The 23,214-nt window shown below is 33.3% G+C and overlaps 1 protein-coding gene across 1 annotated transcript in view; it reads right to left on the bottom strand.

Annotated features, from left to right (window-relative positions):
- Positions 1 to 1,529: 1,529 nt before the first annotated feature.
- Positions 1,530 to 23,214, bottom strand: part of LOC141562224 (sodium channel protein type 9 subunit alpha-like) — a 100,504-nt gene continuing 78,819 nt past the window's right edge. Inside the window, exons 20-27 of the mRNA XM_074302214.1 lie at positions 22,324 to 22,428; positions 20,244 to 20,552; positions 16,177 to 16,184; positions 14,918 to 14,945; positions 12,982 to 13,116; positions 11,532 to 11,627; positions 7,614 to 7,884; positions 1,530 to 4,870 (exon numbers count right to left, since the gene is read on the bottom strand). Coding sequence (XP_074158315.1) covers positions 3,867 to 4,870; positions 7,614 to 7,884; positions 11,532 to 11,627; positions 12,982 to 13,116; positions 14,918 to 14,945; positions 16,177 to 16,184; positions 20,244 to 20,552; positions 22,324 to 22,428 — 1,956 coding nt within the window. The 3' untranslated portion in view covers positions 1,530 to 3,866. The remainder of the gene's footprint in view (positions 4,871 to 7,613; positions 7,885 to 11,531; positions 11,628 to 12,981; positions 13,117 to 14,917; positions 14,946 to 16,176; positions 16,185 to 20,243; positions 20,553 to 22,323; positions 22,429 to 23,214) is intronic.

Here is a 23,214-nt window from a genome sequence, read left to right as displayed (position 1 = left end):
CAACTGTTTGAGATCAAATTTGAACTCGGGTCCTCCTGAATTCAGGGCTGGTGCTCTATCCACTGCGCCACTTAGCTGCCCCCCCAAAAATATATATAACTTGAAGTCAGAAGGTATGGGTCCAAATTCTGGGTCTGATGAGACAAGTAAATTGCCTTGGACTCCAACCTCCTTGGACTTCAGTTTTCTCATCTAGAAAATGAAGGGATTAAACTAGATGATCATTAAGATAACTTCCATCTCAACATCCATTTCTAAATTATAAATTTACTTAGCAAAATGCTAAGTAAAGAGTTTCAAAAATTATGAATTATATAGCATTATTACCTATTGATTATTACTACATGAAGACTAGCATTTGGAGAGTGGTGCATAAGTCGATAAGGGTAGATACTGAAATTTATGTATTAGCCTCCATTTTCTCCAAACTGATTTGTTTTCAGGGCACTTGTTAATCAGCTTGGGGGGAGGTTCTGTTGAAGAAGATGTCACCCAGTCTGCAGCTTTTATATTGCCTATTGTTCAGCATATAGCAGGTCACTCCATATCTGCTAACTAGCTACTAGAAGTCCATTCCCTATATCTATAAATTAATTTTTTAAGATTTAGAAATTAGGTAGAAGCTGCAGTGCAATCATCCATTCCCTTTTGCTGATAGAGACTTATACAATTTGACTGTATCTCATGAACGTTATCAATGAAAGCTAGCTCTATCTTGAATCCCTCTTATTTTTAATGATCAGCCCACCAAGGTTCTCTTGACATAATTTTAAAAATAAATTGATTTCAATTCTCTTATCCCCCTGAGTTTTGTTTCATTAATTAAAGTAAAAATTTGAATAAGGAATTTTCCTATATAATTTTTCTGTATATAGGTTTTAAACTAAGCAGCTAAGCCCAAAGTGGAAGGTAGCAGAGTCTAGAAGAGCAGCACTCAACAGCCATTCAGTTGCAACAGAGGCTACAAGTGCAGTATTAGGAAAGATGACTATGAAGACATCACTAGAAGATATAAGTCACATTGGAGTACTAGAAGTGAAACCTCCATTCCATAGTTTCTTCAACTATATATGATCCCTAGAAGGGCTTTCTATTCTTCTTATTAATGCCGTAGTTATAGGGTAGGGCAGTGATTTTGTTGATACTTTTTTTTTTACTCCGATTATTTTATTAAACACTGTGACTATGAACTACTGCTATCTTCTGAATGCCTAGGCAACTTTTTAGGACTATAAGTCATAAAACATCACTCTCTGTCTTAGTAGAGGAAATTTCTTAATTAAGAGTCTTAACCAAGGAAGGAAGTTTTGGTCTGGGAAGTCACAGGGCAGAGCCCAATGGCAGTGGCAATTTAAGAGAAAAGAAAGAGATGAATTTGGGGGATGCTTTGAAGGTTGATACACTCCAGAAGTATGATATTAAATACTTATATAAGTATTCTAGGAGAAATACATTTAAATGACCAGAATACCTGAATAATGATAAGACATTGAGTTGCAAAGGAAAATAAAGGACAATTTAATCATATATTTTAATGGTGCATGATTAACTTTTATTCATTTAAAGAACATATTCATTTTAAAGAACATCTCATTGTGTTAATTTTTTATCAATACAAAGTTTCTATTGGCTTTAACAAGTAAAACATTGTTCAGTATGAAATAGGTAATCCCTTTACTATGTTACTAAATGCAGAATATCTTCAAAAGCCTTGCTGAAAATATTTTTTGAATGCTTAGGCAATCAGGTGTTGTCTTTAGGAAGAAAAATACTGCTGCAAGTGTTTGATGATTTAATAGTTGCATTATAAATATAGTTTTCATAATCAATTAAATTCAAAAGGCACTTATCAAGCATTTAATATATTTCAGGCACTGTGAATGGAATAGAGGAATATTAAAACAAAGCCAAAAAAAGATCCCTGCCTTTAAGAAGCTTACATTCTACTAGAGAAAAGCACATAGAAAAGGTAAGTGAATACAAAATGTATAAAAATAATTAAGTAATTTCTTTTCTTTACTCTTTTTTTTTGGTGGGGGTGGGGATGGAGAGAAAAGACTATTTCCAACTTAGTTACTGTTGCTTATCATGTTGTATCACAATCCCTCTATGATTATAACACTTTATTATAGAAAATGAGTTATAGTTGCATAATGTCTCTCACTTTTGTTCTAGGAAGTGGGGAAGAAAGATAAAGATAATTAAGACAAATATATCTATATTTGCTGATATTTGCTGTTAACTTTTGAAAGCTTGCCAATGATATAATTGACAGACATTTCTAGCTCATGTATATTATACAACTAACACTGTATTGTCCTGGTAGATATGTAATGTGATACATATTATGCTGTCATATGTTTGGTCAGACATGCATCATAATATCTTATATCTATTTCTAAATAAGCAAGCATTTCACTGAAACTTAAAATATAAGCTCTTCTGAGAGTTGAAGGATGGATAAATATTTGCAGATGGGAGCAGCTATATGTGTATGCTCACCATTCTAGGTATTTTAGAATAATAAGATGCAGTGCTATGTTTTATTGAAAACAGTTAAGAAAATATTTGGGACATCTTTTTTTACTCCATTATATGCTTGTGTCTTAGTAAGAAAAATGTAGCCTTAGTATAATTCCTCATATCATGTGCAGGTTACATATTGGTTCTTTACCTACCTGAGTGTGTGTGTGTGTGTGTGTGTGTGTGTGTGTGTGTGTGTATGTACTGTATTCATTTATCTACACATGTATGCAATTCAGTAAAATCCATTTCCTTTGTAATCCTAAATTTTTTATTTTATGAATTTCAAACATTCTGAGAGGCAGTTCATAGACTTCACACACACACTCTTAATTAATGAGTATTGGTCAGAAGAAACTAATAAAATGGGACAAAGGCTAAATACAAATTCTTTGGAAGTGATTTCTACACTTTTGAGAATAAATGGTTAAAATATTATTAAAAGTCAGCAACTTACATATTTGGGAAATCCCATGAGACTTTAAGGCATAAAAAATTTTAATTCAGATGCAACATAAAATACATTTTAGTTGTCAAAACTTTTCTATGAAAGATACATTATTCTGATACATGTTTTTCCTGCATATGAGCTAAAACCTTAGCAGATGCACTACTTTTATTAGTGCATTGCCCGGGAATGAGTGAAACAATTTACTTTCTTTGTTTTATCAGCAGAAGATCTCTTCAATAAAAATATTTTTGAGGAAGAATAAAGAAGGAAACTTGCACTTAAATCCAATTCATTTGCATGTCATGGCATCACCTCCCTGATGTCATGATCTTCTTTGAGAAAGCATGACAAACAATGTGGAGGTAGGTGAATGGGGAATGAATGGCATGGACATTACAAAAGGAGGACAGACAGATATGAAACATTCTACTCCTATGTTGTATGAAATAAAAAAAATTGATTTTGCTTTTCTTAATCCATCTTTCTAAGTTGTTTTTTGGTCATTCATCTTTTGCAGGAGAAACAGTGGAAATAATGCTCCCGTGTCAAAGTTGCTTTGATATGGGAATCTCAGTTAGTCAATAAACTATAATTACTATTAGAAGTAATAACTTTAAGCTTATGTTGGTTAAAAAATAAAGATGGCACAGATTTTACTATAATAAATCTGTCTTCAAATTTAGTCATTTTTTAAAAGTTTTAACCAACTATTCACAAAACAGAATCTCTACTTCTTTTCCATTTCCCTGTCAGCTTTGCTTTTGTCTTCCTTTACTATCTGGTCTGTTTCATATTTCTCTCTCTCTTGTTCTGTTATACTATCCAATGAAATTATTGAAGTGGAAGAATGACACTGGCTTTCTCTGGTGCAGAGTTCTCATCTCTCATTAACTCAATCTAAGATTATGTTGTCTTTAATAATTGGATCCTCTCTATCCCCATCTTTCCTATTATTAGTACCTGATATGTTTCCCCCTAAAGCATTCTGAATGACGGGAACTGATATCTCCTCTTGTTTTTGTTTTATAGTAGTAACTGGTTCATAGGAAATTTGGAAAAGACATGATGACAGAAATTGCTCACGCATTGGTAAATGGAGATGATCAAACTCTTCACTTTCACCAACAACATGTTTTGCAAGAGCAAAGAGAACATCAGGACAGAAAACTCTATCACCTCTTGCTATAGGCAGATCCATGGCCATGAGATGGCTTTTGTTGGGCTTTGCTACATGAAGAGGAGGATCCAAAGAAGCAACAAAATTAGAAAGCTGATTGTAGTCTATGAAATGAGTTGTGTCAGGATCAAATTTTTGCCAAACCTCATAGAAATTGTCAAAGGCTTCTTCACTCAGGGATTTAGCATTTTCTTCTTTCACAGCATTGAAAATCTCAAGAATAACAATAATGAACATGTTTACAAGTAGCAGAAAGGATATGATAAGGAAACTCACAAAATAGAAAATTCCAAAAATGGGACTTCCACAATCTCCTTTCAAAGATATTCCTGGGCGAAGCTTTTCGGGGTCACAGTCTGGTGGTCCTGTGTTAAGAATTGGTGCTATTAAACCATCCCAGCCAGCAAATGTGGTGATTTGGAAAAGGCAAAAAATGCTATTGCCAAAAGTTTCAAAATTGAACATATCATTAATTCCAGCATCTTTTTTAACATAGGCAAATTGGGACATTCCAATGATAGCATAGATAATCATGATCAAAAAGAACAGAAGCACAATGTTCAACAAAGCAGGCAAGGACAATATCATTGCAGAGATCAGTGTTCCTATGCCCTTGGTTCCTTTAATGAAATTCAGGACTCTTCCACACCTCATGAGACGGATTGCTTGCATCTGGCCATAGGTCAGGAAATATGTATGCCAATGACTTAGTAGGATAACTTTGGGAAGAAAAAAACATAAAAGGGAAAATATTTAAATATATTGTGAATTTACAAATTTCAGATTTGAGTGGTTTATGCCCCTGGGAGCTACAATAGTGAGAGAATCACTACCTGACTGCTCCCTCCTCCTTAGAATCCCACCCATATTAATAGTGTTAGGCATGGAAATTGAGATCCAATGGGAAAGGCAAGGGATATGCTTGATTCATGGTAGGAAATCCCTTCTTTATTCATTATTTAGTAAATAAATGCCATTTATATTTTAAAGCTTAATGGACCGTCTTGACAGAAGATAAGATATTGAATGAAGTTCTTAGATTTTGTGAAAATGGAAAGAAATGAATTAGTGAAAGGTCCTTAAAATATATCTAGACTATTTGCATTCTTTTAAAGAGAAATTTCTTTACCTTTTCTTTACATTTGCCTCCTTAGATTAAACTCATGGTTTAACTTTCCTCTCCGGAGTTACTCACTCCAAATAATTCTACTGAATTGAAGATTATAACATAAAGTTATTCCATATATAACAAATATAATAACTGTACTTCAAAAAGCACCAAGATTATAAAATATTTGGCAGCGCTATTATTAGGTAATTCCTGAATGTTAGTGAATTGAATTATTTTTAATCTAGACATCTAGAGCTATTTTACCAATGGGGAGAATTCTCAGTGTATGAATTCCTCCATAAATCTACATCGGCAACCTACTTTTAATTTATAATATCACAAAATAGATGATTGAAGCATTTATAGATCGTGACTTGTTTATGATCACATAAGTCAGACTCAACCTTTAATTCATATTTTCTGACTGAGTCTAGCCCTCAATCCTCTATGTTATGTTTACTTGACATACTTCTGTGGCGAACTGATTTCATATTAATATTATTACTGTAAAGATCTAAGATATTTGGTGAATAGAAACTTCTTATTGATTGTCCAAGACCAGAACTACTACCCTTCACCCTTATGTTTCACTTGTCTAATTTTATATTAGTGAGTTTCAATTGAATGTATTGATGGCATCTTAAACTTAATGAAATCAAGGTCATTATTATCCTCTTAAACACTCTCCTCTTCTTAACATTCCTATTATTATTAATATTGTTGCTATTCTCTGTCACCCAGGTTCTCAACCTAGATATCATTCTCAACTTCTCATTTTCTCTGATTTCTCATATCCAATCTTACCTATCTGTTATATATATATTCCATTCCCTTCTCTGACACTACTACCATCCTGACCTAGGTCCTCATTAACTCACACCTGGATTGTTAAGCCACTCCAAACTCTAATCCATACTCCAGGAAGCTAATAATTTCATTTCCTTAATGTGCAAGTCTGACCATTCAATAAAATTCCTATCACCTTTGGGATCAGATACAAAATCTGACATTCATAAACTTTTACTACATCTCTAGATGTGTTTTACATCATTGCATATAGATATTGTGAAATCCAGTCACATTGTCTCCTTGTTCCTCAATTAAGGCACCCCACTTCCCAAATTTGGGCATTTCCACTGGCTGTCCCTTATGGCTTGAACTTTAACCCTCCCCATCTCTTATATCCTAGTTTTCCTGAGTTCTTGCAAGTACCAGCTAAAATCCCAGATTCTACAAGAAACCTTTCTGATGCCTCATATTGCTAGTTCCTTCTTTTTTATTTTTACTTTCTCCAATATATTCTGTATAGTTAATTTTTGAGATATCCTTGTGTCCATATTCTCTCCTCTTTTAGACAGTGAGCTTATTCAGAGCAGGGACTACTTAAAAAACCAAACCAAACCAAACCCTTTTGGGGAGTATCCCCAGAGTTCAGAATAGTATCTTACATATAGTAAGTGCTTAATAAATGTATGTTGATTGACTGATAGACATATCCCTTTATATATCTGAAAAGTGCTATCATATTTTCAATCCATATTGGTTCTTTTAAGTGGCTCTATGATCTCTAGATGCTGATTATTCTCTGACTTGTTTATATTTTTAAAATTTAGTATCTAAAGTAGAACACAATTGTGACATGACCAAAGTGGGATATAGCAGGACTATGTTTCCTTTATTATGGATGCAAAACTACCAACTTTGTGCTGATGATTAATATTCAGCTTTGAGTCCACTAAACCCTGACATCTTTTCCCTATGGATTATAATTAAGCCAAATTTCTACTATTTTTTTTTAGAATAAAAAAATGTTCTTTATAATTATTGCTATTAAAGCTCAAGTTATTTGACAGAATCCTGTATCAATTGTGGGTAAAATTTTCTAAGTCTTTGGTCTTGCTCAAAACTCATAGATGAACTTTTTAAGGTGATTTTGCTGTAAAAATTTGCCCTAAATATGCCAAGGCAAATGGCTCAGATGAAACAGATGAAATGCTTCAATGTTCAATCTGATGTTATTAAATACTTTCAAGGGAGGCAGTGCATGAGAATGTCCTGTGTTATACAGCCTCTCTATTTCCATAATGACAACAGTCCTCATTGCCTATGGCTATAGAGTGAGTGTGGCCTTCACTGATTTCTTTGTTTATTTCTTTTTTGGTAAGAAACTTGTTCAAAGTCACACAACTAATAAATTTTTTGAGGGCACATTTGAACTGGTGACAAAAATAAAAATAGCTTCCTCATCCTAGAAAACTGAATGTTTCTCAAATGATAGGCTTAGTAAATGTGAAAGCTCTTGCCTCCTAGATTTCAAGTCAGTATGGATACTTGAAAAGAAACATCCTTACCTGCAATTGATATATGGACCACCACAAAATCAAAGATGTTCCAGCCTACAGTAAAATAGTAATGGCGGAGGCCGATGAGCTTCAGCACACATTCTCCAGCAAACAGGCCAATGAACACTAGATTGATGTAGTACAAAATTCCAGCCTTATGGACACTCTCTGTATCTGTTTCCACCATCATGATAATCATATTGACACAGATAAGTACTAGGATGGTTATCTCAAAAGCGTCCTTTGTTACAAGGTCAAATACATATCCTTGGAATTTATTCTATAATAATGAAAATAATGTTAAATGTATAGGAGTCTTGCAAATGATATTAAAAATCATTAGACTCATAAAATCTATTTTCTCAGTCAATAAAATTCAACTTTGTTTTCTGTCATAATTTTATAATACATTGTTAAATGTATATTTTCAAGCACTTAGAAAAGGAAGCTATGATTATTAAAAGTTATTATCTTGGTTGTCAGACTAATGCCATTATTTTGGATAGAGTTATCAGAATGACAGATCAGGAGAATGTCTAGACATAATAAAGAGACATGTGACAAAGTTCTTTCTAGTATACTTATGGACAAAATATAGATGTAGCACCTGTAGGAACTTGTATACTTATATATGGATCTCTCAGAGATGAACGTTCCAGCTTTGGCATCCTCTGGGGAGATATATCTACTCTGAACTCTATTTCATAACCTCATATTAATTTCTTTTCCTTTCATAGTAAATCAAAGGCATTTAGTAAAATAGAAGAGTAAGAAAAGTTACAATAAAACATCTCTTCATAAACCTATATATGCATATTGTCTCACAAATACTCATAACATCAATGGGAAAAACAAATTTTAAAAATAAACATGGTGAAGTAAAAACATGGGAAACAAATGCTTTCAAGTCAACACATGGATGGGTCCACAAACAGAAGACATATAGAGCTGGGCAAGACATAGAGGGGCAACTATATCTTCCAAAATAAAAGGATTGGTGATGTTTTCTCCTTAAATCACTGTGAAACCATCATTAAACTTGGTCTCCACTGATTTTGTGTTGTATGTAGTCTCTACTAGGTAGGTTATTGTTTATTTCTGGTTCCCACATTCTTTGGTTTCTGATACTTTTTCCAGGTACAACTTTACATGGTATCAGGTTATGCAGCTTCTTTCTGCTTCCTACTCCTTGCTCCAGTTATAGTTTCTACCTGAGATGCTGCCTTTTCTTCATATAGTGAGTGAGATCTGCCATGCTTTTTTTAGTTTAAACCCTAAACCTTGCTTTATGGCTAGAACACATTGTTCTAGAACACAATGTTGAGGTGTGCTCGATATATTCAGCCATTGGATTAAGTTTAAAAAAACAAAAAAAACCAAAATCAAAACCAAAAACAAACAAAAAAAAACTTCCTTGGGAAAAAATCAGTAATTTCTCCCCTGTTATTTTTTCCCTTACCATAAAGAACAATTTTTCAATTCCTTTGAATGTATAAGCTAGACAAGGCCCTGTCTTCAAAAGTAAAGTAGAGGCCTTGTTTTAATCACTAAGTTTTCTGGTTCATAAAGTAGGACTACTTTCTGTAGCCTATTACCTACAGACTAAATTATGTTTTTTTGAATAATGTTTCCTGGTCTCTGGGTCTTGTATCTTTGTTAAATATTTCTTTCTACCTATGAGCCAGAAAAGTGATATGACTCTAAGCTTTCATTGTAAAACTACCTTTAGTCATCATCTATGAATTGATTCAATGTTCTCTAGTTTCTCAATTCTCACTTAACCTATCCCAGACTCAGTTATTTCATCTGTAAAATGTGGGAGATGTATTAGGTTCTCTCTAAGGTATCATCACACTCTCAATTCTGTAATTCTATTAACTATTACTTTAAAAAACAGAATGAAGTTCAAGGAATACCTTGACTCTAAGGGGGAAATCCCCCCAAAAAACAACAACAACAACAACAACAACAAAAAAAAATAACCTTGAATTTGCAATTTTGATTGGCTAGAAAGTTTTTTTTAATATCAATTTCTTTAAAATGTTTACATTGAAAGCATTTGTACATGTGCATATTTTAATGAGGTTTCCCAGAGGCAATATAAATCTAAAATTAACAGTGAATGAGACAAGACATATAGCCATTTTCTTCTCTGGTAAACAAGCAGTCCTGAAATCTTGGGAGAAATGGGAATAGCAAAGCCAACAAAGTCAAGGGTTAAATTGTATCTTGATTTTGTGGGAAAAGGAGAGGTTTGACTTGTCCCTTCTGATTGAGATCTTTCATAACATAGTTGGGATCTTACTCTATGATAGACTCATCCAAGAAGTCCAATTTATTACTCAAAAGAACACCTTTAATAGAGTAGATATAGCATCCTATACTTCATTTTTAAAAATTCAAGTGCCATTTTTTTTGTAGACTAGAAGAAAAGACAGTAGTAAAATAGGACTTGAAAGTTTTAGAGGATTGCAAACTCATTAATTTAGCAATGTATAATGTGGTCCCTGGAGAAGTTTAATCAGAACTGGGTTGCATTGATAGACTACATGGCTCAGAAGCAACAAGGTTATAATTCTGTATCCTTGGCACTGGAGAAACCAACCGTAGAATAATACATTCATGTCTATAAGTGGTATTTTAGGAAGGGCCTTGGAAAACCACAGCATTAACAAAGGAGCACAATGAAAAATTGAAAGTGTGTCCTGACTATGACATGCAAGGCCCCACTAGAGTGTCTGCAATTATTAAAACTGGAAAATTTAAATCTTGGTGACTTTTTTTAAATATCTGAAGGAAGGTAGAACTAGATCAGTGAGTATAGTTAGTACAGTCGAAAGAGTGTTTAATGTTGAGTCAGAAGATTTCAATTTGAATTTTAACTTCCACACACTCTTCACATGACCTTGGACAAATCACTAATGCCTCTCTGGCCATAAGTTTCCTCATATATAAAGTGAGGCAGATGAATAATACAATGTCTAACATCACTTTTTCCAATTCTCAATCTAAGATCCTATGATTCTAGTAGAAAGAACATTAGTCCTGAAATGAAGAGATGTCCCATTCCCAGTTCTAACACTTTATAATTGTATCATTGTGATTTTCAAATCACTTAATTTCTCTTGTTTTCAGTTTTTTCTTCATCTATAAAATTAAAGAGGTGAATTTAATGAGTTGCACATCTCTAAATCCAAAGATTCAAGGAGCTCAATAAATGTGTTGAATGAATGGTGATTCTTGGAAAAGGTATTATATCATTTAGTATATCATTTCACCTGCTCATCTAATGAACCAATTTGCTTTCTTATTAGGTGGCAGTAGTTATTCTGTTCTGTCGTAGACTAAGCCAATATAATACAAGCTTTACTAGATTTTCCCAAGTTGAAAGGCTTTAAATATTGCTCACTGATAAAATGTCATCCAAAGCCTAGTCTTGATAAGTTCAGAATGGTTTATTATAGGATAATTGTCTTCTTATTAATGAATATGTATGATCACAGAAATTTCTGAAACTACCTATTTAAGGGTAAGGAGTTATTTTAATCAAATAGATATAGTAAAAGGAATCAGATAAATGTTAGAATATATATATATATATATATATATATATATATATATATATATATATATATATATATATATATATATATATATATATATATGTAATTTGTATATAATGCAAGATGGTAAATGACAATATAGTCCTGGGTAAGAATTTTAGACATAAATTATTATATCATCATTACTATAGATAGTAAAAAGAGGTAAATAAAGGATATTGTGATATCCAAATAATTTCTATTTTAAAATCAAAGGATTTATATTTGCTGAGAAATAAAAAACATATTTTGAAAAAATACTTTTAACAGATATAATAAAAAGCACCTTTTGAAAATCTGTGTAAGTGATAGAAATTTTGCTTACCCCTGGGCGAGGTATTGGTTTCTTATACCTTAACTGTTTCATTGAATTGTAGTATTTATTCTGCTTCTCTGTCATAAAGGTTGAGTGACCTCTAATGTAAAAAAAAAGAAAGAAAACATTTTAAAATCATATTTATCACTAGTTTTCTCCAAATCATTAACACAAATTTTTAGAACCAGAGTACTGTGTGGAATTTGACCCCTTAAAATTGAATTTAATAATGTGAATTGTAGGAGTAAATAAAACCTCTATAGGCTCTCTTTGTATACCACTCTATGCACACAAGCAAATACATCAATTGAATAGACTATACGGCTCAGTGATGTCCTGGTTGTAGGTTTACCTATATGTAACTTAGACATTTTATTGTTGTTCAGTCATTTCAGTTGTATCCAACTCTTTGTGACCCCTTTTAGTGTTTTGTTGGCAAAGATACTGGAAAATTTGCCATTTCTTCTTCCAACTAATTTTATGAATGAAGAAACTCTATAGTTTAATTTTGTTTTGAAATTTAGGGCTTCTATAAAAGTTTCTGCATTCTGACCAAACTGTTTTCAAAGATGCCAAAGTTATTGTCATCTTCTTTCCCCTCAAACATTCAACTAATACTTCTTTCAAAAGTTTGCAGTGATCTACAAAATCATTAAATGTGTTCCTTTTAATTCTCTAGGACTTAAAAATCTCTGTAGATTTTGCTATTTTTAAAATATCACCCTTCCTATTTTCAGTTGGTGTTCACTAATCTTTCAGAGGGATTGCAGAACCATTCATCTCCTAGTTGGCTTCTAATTCTTCTATCTAGAATAATTATTTTCAGATTATATGCTAAAATAACAACAACAAAAATATTTGGTATAGAATTCAAATCTAACCCTTGGGAGAAGATTATAAGATATCACCACTTAGCTGTTCTCAACAAGCATATATCCTTAGGTTCAGGATCAGTTGCATCATCAGTTGCATCAATTACAACAAAGATATTGAGAGTCTTTATGGACAAGAGAATTGAATTAGTGCTGGAGACTTTTGATCAATTATAAATGTGAAAGATGCCACAGGACTGCAAATGGGCAAAGGTCCAATGTTTAAAAAGAACAAGGTGAATTCTTCAAAATCCTCATTTTAAAGATTTATCTTTTCTTTTAAGGTTTAGATGAGATGCTACCTCTTCAATGAAACTGCTTCTGCTCTTGCAGATATGCAACTGATCATTCTTTTCTCACATCTTCCCAAAGAACTTTGAATCTTTTTTTTTTTTACTCCATTATTCTCTTCCTTATATTATCCTCATTTGTGTACATGTAGTTTGTCTCACATGAAATAAAAACTACTCAAAGGACTGAATTCTTTAGTTGATTTTCCTCCTTTAAAATGGTATCTTATACAATCTATTTCCTTTGCTAATGTTGATAAAGCCCAATCATTATATAATGAAGACAAGAATACTTATCTTTTTTTGTTGTTTGAAATGATCAATGATAACACCAATGAAGAGGACCAGTGGAAAGAATACTCCAAAGATGATGAAGCTGACAAAGTAAAGATGCATGTAGGGTTTGCTGTTATACTTAGGCTGGCTCCCTACCTGTAAAATTAGGAAATGTTATTAATATATTGACAATGATTAGGTAGAATCTTTCATTTCGTACAAGCAAATGAATATACTTATCCTGGATGTTATATTTTTGCATCATCATCTGGGAGTCACTATTTTGCTTTGATTTACTTTTAAAGGGTCATAATCTAGAACAGAAGTTTTTAACCGGGAGTCCACAAACCCCTTGGAAGTCTAGTGATAACTTTTAGAAAGTCCATGAACTTTAAAAAATCAAAAACTTTCTCACTAAACTCTGCCTGAAATTTATTTTCCCCAATTATTTAAAAATATTATTCTTAGAGGGAATTCATAGGTTTTGCCCAGATTGTTGAAGGAGCCAATCACTTTGTCATATTCTCTCTCTCTCTCTCTCTCTCTCTCTCTCTCTCTCTCTCTCTCTCTCTCTCTCTCTCTCTCTCTCTCTGTCTCTCTCTCTCTCTCTCTCTCTCTCTCTCTCTCTCTCTCTCTCTCCTCCTCCTCCTCCTCCTCCTCCTCCTCCTCCTTCTCCTCTTTCACACACAAACACACACAGAGAGACAAAACACATGCAAACAGAAATGCACACCTAAGATTAAGAACTCTTACTTTATGTAAAAGGTACAGCTCAGTGTTAAGAACAACTCAGAAGTTAAGAATGATGAGTTTACATCATGAAAACATAGTCTTTATCCTGATTGTAACACAGACTTATTCTGTAACCAGGAGTCATTCATGTTATTTCTCTAATGCTAAGTTTCCTTATTGTGATTATCTGTTTCTCTAAAATGTAATCATTCTCTGGGGGCAGGTCTCTTGGGGAGTTTCTGGAGGCAGCCTTAGTTTTAGTTCCAGTTCAATAATCCCAAAATACATCCAGGGGTTAAAGTCCAGATCCTTTCTGTCTCTTTCCAAATCTTATCTCCAGATCCTTCATTTTCTCTTTCAAGCCTTGTCTCCTTCAACTGGGGCTCGGCTAGCTTTCTGGAGGCCTTTTTCTCTCTTTGGTTCCCAACAGTTCTTGTCCAAATGTCTCCAGCCTCTCATCTTCCCTAATGTCTCCAGCCATCATGAAGGTAGATGTGGGAATGAAATCTTGACTCCTCCTCCCTGAATCCTGGCTCCTTATATCCTCCCAGAGAATGGGCTTGTGGGTACTCTCTGGACTTGTAGGAGCTCCTTAAAAGTATGCTCTCTTAAAGGTGTGAACTCCGAACTAGAGAAGTGTTAAGTACCATGCTAAATTAGATAATTATATCCATTCCAGTGACTTAACACCTTGTAAGAATCCCAACACCTTATCTTTGCTTATTTTCAAATAGGGCTAACTTATACCATTTTACTCAAAGACTCAATCTAAAAAAGTGGCCTGGACATTTAAAGTGTTATATATTTGTGAATTATTAGTTTCCTTTGAAAAGGGAAAGGAATAAACATTTATTGAATAGCTACTTAATCAATAATCAAACTTTCAATAAATATTTATTAAATATCTACTATGTGCCACGCAATGTGCTACACATTTTAAAATATGTTATTTGATTTGGACAGCTAACTCTAGAGAGCAGAGGGACATGCTTGTAATAGTGGCAAGAGCACTGAACTTAAGATCAGAAGGCCCTGATTTTGCCTTTGCTGATTCCTAACTTTGTGACCTTAGCCAAAATACTACTTCTGAGCCTCTATTTTTTCATCATTAAAATGGGATTAAAACTTATTGCACTATCTTTCTTCTGGAGTTATTTTGTTAATCATAATATGCTGTATGAATGTGATTAATTATTATTAAGTGAAACAATTTTTCATACCTTACATCACTTGAATCAACAGCTGAATACATCCTTTATAAATGTGGCCTGTAAATATGACATTTGTTAAATTTATCTTATTGTTAAGAACAAGATAGAAGTCAACTTTTATGAAAAGTCAAGTCAACTAGCTATTTATAGAACATGGGGTTTTAGATGGAACCTGAAGGAAGTCAGAGAAGCCAGGAGATGGAGATGAAGAAAAAAATTTTCTTCATCATTCAATGATCAATATCTCCCTCCCTTTGTCCCTCTCTCCTCCTCCTCCTCCTCCTCCTTTCTCCTCCTCCTCCTCCTCCTCCTCCTCTTCCTTCTTCTTCTTCTTCTTCTTCTTCTTCTTCTTCTTCTTCTTCTTCTTCTTCTTCTTCTTCTTCTTCTTCTTCTTCTTCTTCTTCTTCTTCTTCTTCTTCTTCTTCTTCTTCTTCTTCTTCTTCTTCTTCTTCTTCTTCTTCTTCTTCTTCTTCTTTCTCTCTCTCTCTCTCTCTCTTCTCTCCTTCTCTCTCTCTCTCTCTCTCTCTCTCTCTCTCTCTCTCTCTCTCTCCCCTGAAATATGAAGCAATGTTCTTAGCTAGGAAAATGAAAATTGGAGAGCTATAGAAGTTTGAGGAATGAAAGTGTTAAGAAAAGTCATTGTGGTGAGTGGAATAGTGAGTCAATTAGAAAAATATTAGAGAATTATAAAATTAGAGAAGTATAAAATGATTGTCTGTTGCAGTGATTGCCTGGTTCAAATTACATAACACAAAGTTATAATAGATCCAGTTAACATGGTTTTCACAATGTTCTCCAGGATTGTTTAATAGCATATGAGTAGGAATAAAGAGAGAGAGAGAGAGAGAGAGAGAGAGAGAGAGAGAGAGAGAGAGAGAGAGAGAGAGAGAGAGAATGATGCAAGCAATTCAAAATTAGGGTTTGGTAGGACAAGATCTTCAGTAAAAGGATATATTAACAGTTTGATTTGAGCAATCAACAAGATTCTATTTATAATCCACAAAAGTTCCCAAAATCCTCTATTATTACTTTATCATCAGTTGATAGTGTAACTTTATATCCTATGGCTCCCTAATGATATGATTTCAGATTCTTGGGAAGAGCACAGTAAAGCTAAAAGGTTTTGCTTTTTTGCTTTTCTGATTCCACAATTACAAATTTATTCCTTAAAAAAATAAAAGGAGATCTTATTTCATTTTCGTTTCTCCATGAAAATCCTACTCTAATGACTTTGGGAATGATCTCAGAATATTGTTTTGCAAGTATCTTTCACCCTTCATCCTTGAGATTAGAATCTTCCATTATTCTTACTAAGCTTTTAATGAATTTTGACTATTATAGAAGCTAGATTCTTCTTCAATAAGTGTAGTTTTATATGACTAAAGATAGAAAATAATCTATTGAATAAAAAAGACAAATGAAATGAGAACCTTCTTTTGATACCCCATTTCAGTTCTATTTCTACTACTCTAATTCCACCTATATCTGCCAGGAAAACTAGACTGCATGATGAAGTAAGTAGTAAATATAATATTCCTAACTTTCAGTTTGCAATATATGGCCCTTTGTTTAGATGTCTCTTCATCACTGTAGCGAGCTGTCGTCTCTAGAAGCTGCTGGATCGCTCTCTGGGAAGAGATCTGCTGTGTCTACTCAAATCTCTCAGACTCTTCTTCCTGTAACGAACCGTTGTCTCCAGGCAGTTGCTGTTAACTCTTGTCCTTAGAAGTGACTTCCCTTCCTGCAGAGAGCCCCGTCAAGCCTGATGCAATGCAGAGTCTTTCTTCTTGAATCCTGGCTCTGAATCTCCTCCAGCTCTTATCCTTCTCCAGGCCGATCTGCTCTCTGCGCCCAGTGCTGTCTCTTTTTATCCTCCCAGAGAATGGGCGTGGAATAATGCAAGGGCTTCTGGGAAGAACCACTTCAGCCAATGGGCTTGCTCCTTCTATCAAGTCAACCTGAGTTCTCACCTTGTAATTGTCCAGAAAACCTCAGTTCTCACTTAGTAATCCTAACATCTCCCCCTTTCTTTTGATTTAGAACATAGGACAGTCATGACCTTGAAACATAAATCCATCAATATGGGAAGTATTACATATAATTACATAAATTACATAAGCACATAGTAACATAGTAACATAACACATGCTAGAAGTATATAACATAATCATAATCAAATAATCATAAATTGAAAATTTATAAATGTCCATAAGTCCATTGTCCATTAGTCTCATCTTGTGTGAGGAAGTCCAATGATTCCTGCTGGTTTTAAAGTTCTTTAACAGTCTTCTTATTATCCATGCTCTTTCAGTGTCAGATGTTTCTTAGATCTTCTCCTTTATTTTGAGGCCTTTCTCTTTTTCTGTCTCTCTCTGATGGACAAGGCGAATATGACTCGTTGGCACCCATCTGATTCCTTCTCCTGCTGAAGAAATACAAGCAAACCCTCTCTCCCAGGCAGTTAATCTATCTAATTTCCTTCTATTTACCACTTTCTAAATCTCTTCTCATCATCTGACAATTACATTGGAGTTGTTTGCACTGGGCACAGCCCTGTTGGTTTAAAAGGCCTGTATTCTCCCCAAGTGTAATCCATTTTTGCAATCTGATTGCCTTTTGACTGACTTATCAGGTAATCCCTTTCTGCCATGTGATTGCTTCTCTGCTGATTGATTAAATCAGAGTCCTGGCCTTCTAAAGGTTCTTTGGGTGTAACATCAGCTGCCATCATGCCCCAAGTCTTTTTTGCCTGGGGCCCTGGACTTGGGCCCCTCATCCTATTTCCCTGAATTATTCTACACTCTGATGCCCAATGGAGTCCTCTATTGCATTTTGGACATGGGGTTTTAGGTCTTCTTTCACCCTGTCTTCTCACTGTATCTCCATACCTACACTGAGCTCTTAGATGCCCAATTTTTCCACATTGAAAACATCGCCGAGTTTCTCTAGAAGGCCCTTGCCAGGAGGGACCCTGTCTTTCCATGTTCATCATCATCCGGGTGTAAAAAGCATTTGTTCCCACTGTAGCACAGCGTCTTATGATCTCCTCTAAAGGAGCATCTTTGTCTAATCCCCATATAATTCTTTTGCAAATCTCGTTGGCATTTTCCTTAGCCAGATGTCTGGTCATTATTTCTGTAGCTGAATTTTCTCCAATAGTTCTTTTGACAGCAGTTTGCAAACGTCCCACAAAATCTGCAAAAGGTTCATTGGGACCTTGCTGTATTTTAGTGAAAGCCTCTCCGCGATCTTTCTGTCCAGGAAGGACACCCCAAGCTTTTATTGCAGCCTTAGCAATTTGTTCATATATTGTCATGGTATAATCAGTCTGTTCTGAATTCTCTCCATACCGACCTTCACCAGCCAAGTGCTCAAAAGTGAATTGTGTGTTAACTCCTATTTCCAAATTGCATCTGACTTGAATTTTACATAATTCATGAAATTCCGAAAGCCATAATAAATTTTCTCCAGGTTCCAGGCATATCCTTGCTATGGATTTCCAATCATTTGGGGTTAGGACTTCATAAGACAAACCATCTAGTAACATTTTAACATAAGCTGATGTAGCCCCATAAAGGGTACAACCTTTTTCCCTGTTCAGGCGCCAAATTGCAAAGGTCTGGTCTAGCTCCTCTTGTCAGGATAAGCAAAAGTCCTTGCCCCACGTTGGGCGCCAAATGTAGCGAGCTGTCGTCTCTAGAAGCTGCTGGATCGCTCTCTGGGAAGAGATCTGCTGTGTCTACTCAAATCTCTCAGACTCTTCTTCCTGTAACGAACCGTTGTCTCCAGGCAGTTGCTGTTAACTCTTGTCCTTAGAAGTGACTTCCCTTCCTGCAGAGAGCCCCGTCAAGCCTGATGCAATGCAGAGTCTTTCTTCTTGAATCCTGGCTCTGAATCTCCTCCAGCTCTTATCCTTCTCCAGGCCGATCTGCTCTCTGCGCCCAGTGCTGTCTCTTTTTATCCTCCCAGAGAATGGGCGTGGAATAATGCAAGGGCTTCTGGGAAGAACCACTTCAGCCAATGGGCTTGCTCCTTCTATCAAGTCAACCTGAGTTCTCACCTTGTAATTGTCCAGAAAACCTCAGTTCTCACTTAGTAATCCTAACACATCACACTCACAGACAAATGTATATATACCAAATGTGTTATGCCATGTATAACTCTGAAATTTCAATGATATTAAAAAAGAAGATTTTATGTTGATCTTGCAGTAAGAGTAGATTTGGGTTGGAGATAGAAGGGGAAGGGTTATGAAGTCCATAGAAACCAGCTTTTGTATCTATTTGCCAGAAATTGTTTCCTATGATATTACTTAAAATTTTCTCACTATTTGGATTACTCACTGGTATTATTATTTTTCTCAAAATGTGCCATTCTGAAATTGGAAATAATATTTATGATACGGTCTTGATCAGTCATTAAATTGTTATTTTAATTGATTAGGACATTATCAATAATTATTAGTATCTTGTATATTTTTAAGATTATGTGGTATTTTGTAGCATTCTTGTCACAATGATGGTTCTTATTAAATGTATATCCAACTAAAACATACTGGTCTTTTAATTGAGCTCACTTGATGTTAGGTTATCACTTGTCCTATAGTTGTGCAATCATTTTTATTTTAAACTAAAATAGATTATACTTTTATTCTTCTAAAAGATTTAATTTTCTTTATTTTGTCCCATAATTGTAGACATGTATTCATGGTTTTGAATACTGATTCTACCTTCTGACATATCAGCTATCTTTACAAGTTATTTTTTACTCCACAAATATAATAAGTATGCATGCTATATCTTTTACTAAGTAGTTAGTTAAAATAAGATGTCGATTAAGACAGCAGCCTAAACTATTTGATAAAGAACTACCTTGTTATTAGGAAGACCTGACTCAAGCTATGTGTCTGCCACATAATAACTGTGTAACCTATCATAATACTGTTAAATTTGGAAAAGTTACTCTTCTGCATAGTGAAAGGATTTTCTATCCCAAAAGTTTATATGCCAAAGAAATTATAATTCTAAACCTCATTTTTTTAAATTAAAAAGGTTACTTCACTGAAGTCACCAAGGTTATTGCAAGTTGGATCTATGAAAAGATATATACTTTGGGTATGGACATACAATCATATGTAACTATATGAACCTTTTTTTTTTTAATCATAAAAATCACATTTTTCCATGTGTCTCATAAAGATTTCATGAGATAATTTATCAAATATTTCTGATTTCATATTTAGTTAAAAGTACAAAACTAAACACAGAAAATGGATACTTTGCCTTTTATTCATTCAATCATTATAGAATATATAAAATTTCAAAACTCTGAGTAACTTACCACTTGAAAAAGAGAAAAATAACCATTTCCAACATTATCAAAGTTCATTTTTGCATTTTTCCACTGTACATCTTCATTAATTTTTCCAAGTATCATATCTTTGCTAGTGTACATAAGCATCTCACATTCAGACTTATTTTGGACAATAGTTTCAGGAAACCTTGAAAAATCTGTAGTATTAACACATTCTGAGAACTTTCCAGCAAACAGATTTACTCCAATAATGCTAAAAATTAGCCAAAAGGTAAGGCAAACAAGAAGTACTTTCAGGATGGATGGAATTTCTTTTAGTAATGTAGTCACAACTACCTAGAAAAGAAATAAAAGAACAGAAATACAACTTATGAAAAAATACTAAATAATTCTTGAATTTGATTATTTGAAAATTATTAATGTCAATTGTATTGTAAGAACTAGGAAGGGCAATCTTTTAGACATTTAAAATCCTAATATTAAGTAAATAAATCCAATTTTTAGATCATGTTAATGAAACATTTAAATAAAAAAAAAAGAAGAAAATATATTGGAAAGATGCAGCCATTAAATCTTTGTATTTTAAAAATAGAAGAAAAATATATGAAATCTAATTTATTGGGAAACCTAAAAAATCTTAGAAATTGTAGCTTTTGAACCATAAAGTAAACTAAAATTACATAAGATTTGTAATTTGGTAACATTTTTCATCTTCTCATAGCATGAATTATTTATTTCCTGCAGTTCAGTGTAACATATAAACAAAGTCTTACATTCAGAGAATATGTAGGACTGAAGTTGGGGTCTAAGAACTGAGCACTTGTACTAGCTAAATCATAGTCCTTTAAGAATGTAAGATATATATATATATATATATATATATATATATATATATATATATATATATATATATATATATATATAATAAACTCATACTTCTAATAACCCCATTTTGTAGGTTAACAACAATAAATTTTGAAAAAGACCTAGGGGGTTCCAAAGTCTTAATAACCTAACTTATATTTTTATGTTCATATACAATTTATATAAGCAAAAGACCAAATCATTCACAAAAGGTGAAATCTTTACATTAGAAGTTTATTCTGTTATTTATTTTTAACCCACCTCTATATTAATGCCCTGCATTATGCTAATAATTCTACCTTATTTAGTTATTATTTACTCTTATCTTGTTTTTAGATGTTAACATAATCATTCATCTCATTTTGAACTTGAAAAAATTTACTTCACTATCATGTTATCTGAATTTAAATTTTTAAGTTTCTTTGTTGTAATCACAGTAAATTTCACTACTACAAATACAGTTAATTCAGTTAAACATCTTAGACTATATAATGAGCAGAAAAAAAATTTATATTGGTCAATTCAGTGAAAAATTTGGCCAAAATAGATGTGGGATTATATGTAGAAGAAAATATTTAATTGATCAGTTTTAATTTTCAAACCAAATATTTCTGGGAAAGAGAGCCTTATTCACTGAAACAAACCAAACCAAACCAAACTGTTTTTGTTTCCCTATCACTTGATATAATTCTTGGCATATAGCAGTTAATAAAAATCCTTGTTAATAGATTGAATTGCAAAACCAGAATTTCTTCTTATTTTTCAAATACCTCCTTAAGGGATCAGATCCTTCTTTTGACTACATTAGACCACGTCTAATGAAAAGTAAAACATGAAATTTCAATAACAAAAATTATTATGTTAACCTTTTGGTTAAGCAATAAAACAAGAGGCTGGATGTTTTAGTCCTAAATATACAGAAAGTAGGATACATTTTGCCTCTACCTTCTATAGAAAGGCTTTTTCTAGTTCCTCTTAATTCTATTGTTTATTTCCTATTTATGCTGTACATAGCTTGTTCATACATTTTTTTTGTTTGAATGTTGTTTTCAATATTGGAATGTGAGCTCTACCAGGACAGGCACTATTTTTTGTCTTTCTTTGTTTCTCAAGTGCTTATTACACTAAGCACATAATAGGCATTTAATGAAGGTTTATTGATTGAATCTATCACTTCTAGAAAGACTGGTTTTGTGTACTTTTTTTGGGCCACAGATAGATTATTGTAAGTTATTTTTCTTACCCTTACTCTTTCAAATGCAGATAAAATTCTTAGTGACCGGAGGGATTTCAGAGAAACAAATCCTGCATATCCTAGATAATTGGTTAGTAAATTAATAAAACATACCTATATGAAAAAAATAAACAAAATATCACACTTATCTGTAAAAAAAGAAAAAAGCTATTATTAAGAAGTTAAGAATACAATTCAAGTAAACACTGTAATCACCAAAAATTAATAATAGGAAGAGTTCTCTCATATTGTATCATAAGGAATTAAGCTGATAAAAAGTGAAAATAAATAATGGTGATAGCAAATATTATTTGTTAAATTAAGTAGATTAAATTGATTTTTACAACTTTAAAAATTAATCAGTGCTTAAGTTATGCCAGTTGGGAGAGTTTGAAACTGATACCAAGTTCTAATTTTTAAAGTTAACTCACAACATTGTAATAATAGTCAAAATGAAACTTTTAGTATTGTTGCATGAAGTCATCCATGTGAATGATAACATTCATAGACACACCAATGAAAATCTAAGCAAAATATGACATAATTTGATAATATAACAAAATATGACATTTCTAAAAATAACCATTTTATAAGCATATTATATAAGTGAGTCTTTTGGCTGGACTCTCAGGATCATAGGTTTAAAGCTGGAAAGACACTAAAAATTCTCATCTCTGTCTTTTACAGAGCTTAAAGCCTGGTCATTGGACATATGCCCAATGGCATATAAAACAGCATATACGAAGTGGCAGATAAATTATATAGAAGATAAGCTTCATGAATATTCAGAAAAGGGAAGAAAAATTGAGTGTTATAAAAGAATTTTATTTGAAAAGGATCCTCATAGAGGGGCAGAAATATTTGAAGTAAGGATAATGGTATCCATAAAGCTGGGGTCAG

The sequence above is a fragment of the Sminthopsis crassicaudata genome, chromosome 3 (assembly GCF_048593235.1).
Source record: "Sminthopsis crassicaudata isolate SCR6 chromosome 3, ASM4859323v1, whole genome shotgun sequence".
Classification (NCBI taxonomy): Eukaryota; Metazoa; Chordata; class Mammalia; order Dasyuromorphia; family Dasyuridae; genus Sminthopsis; species Sminthopsis crassicaudata.
The sequence above is the reverse complement of the archived record's forward strand: the minus strand, read 5'-3'. Positions and strand labels throughout refer to the sequence as shown.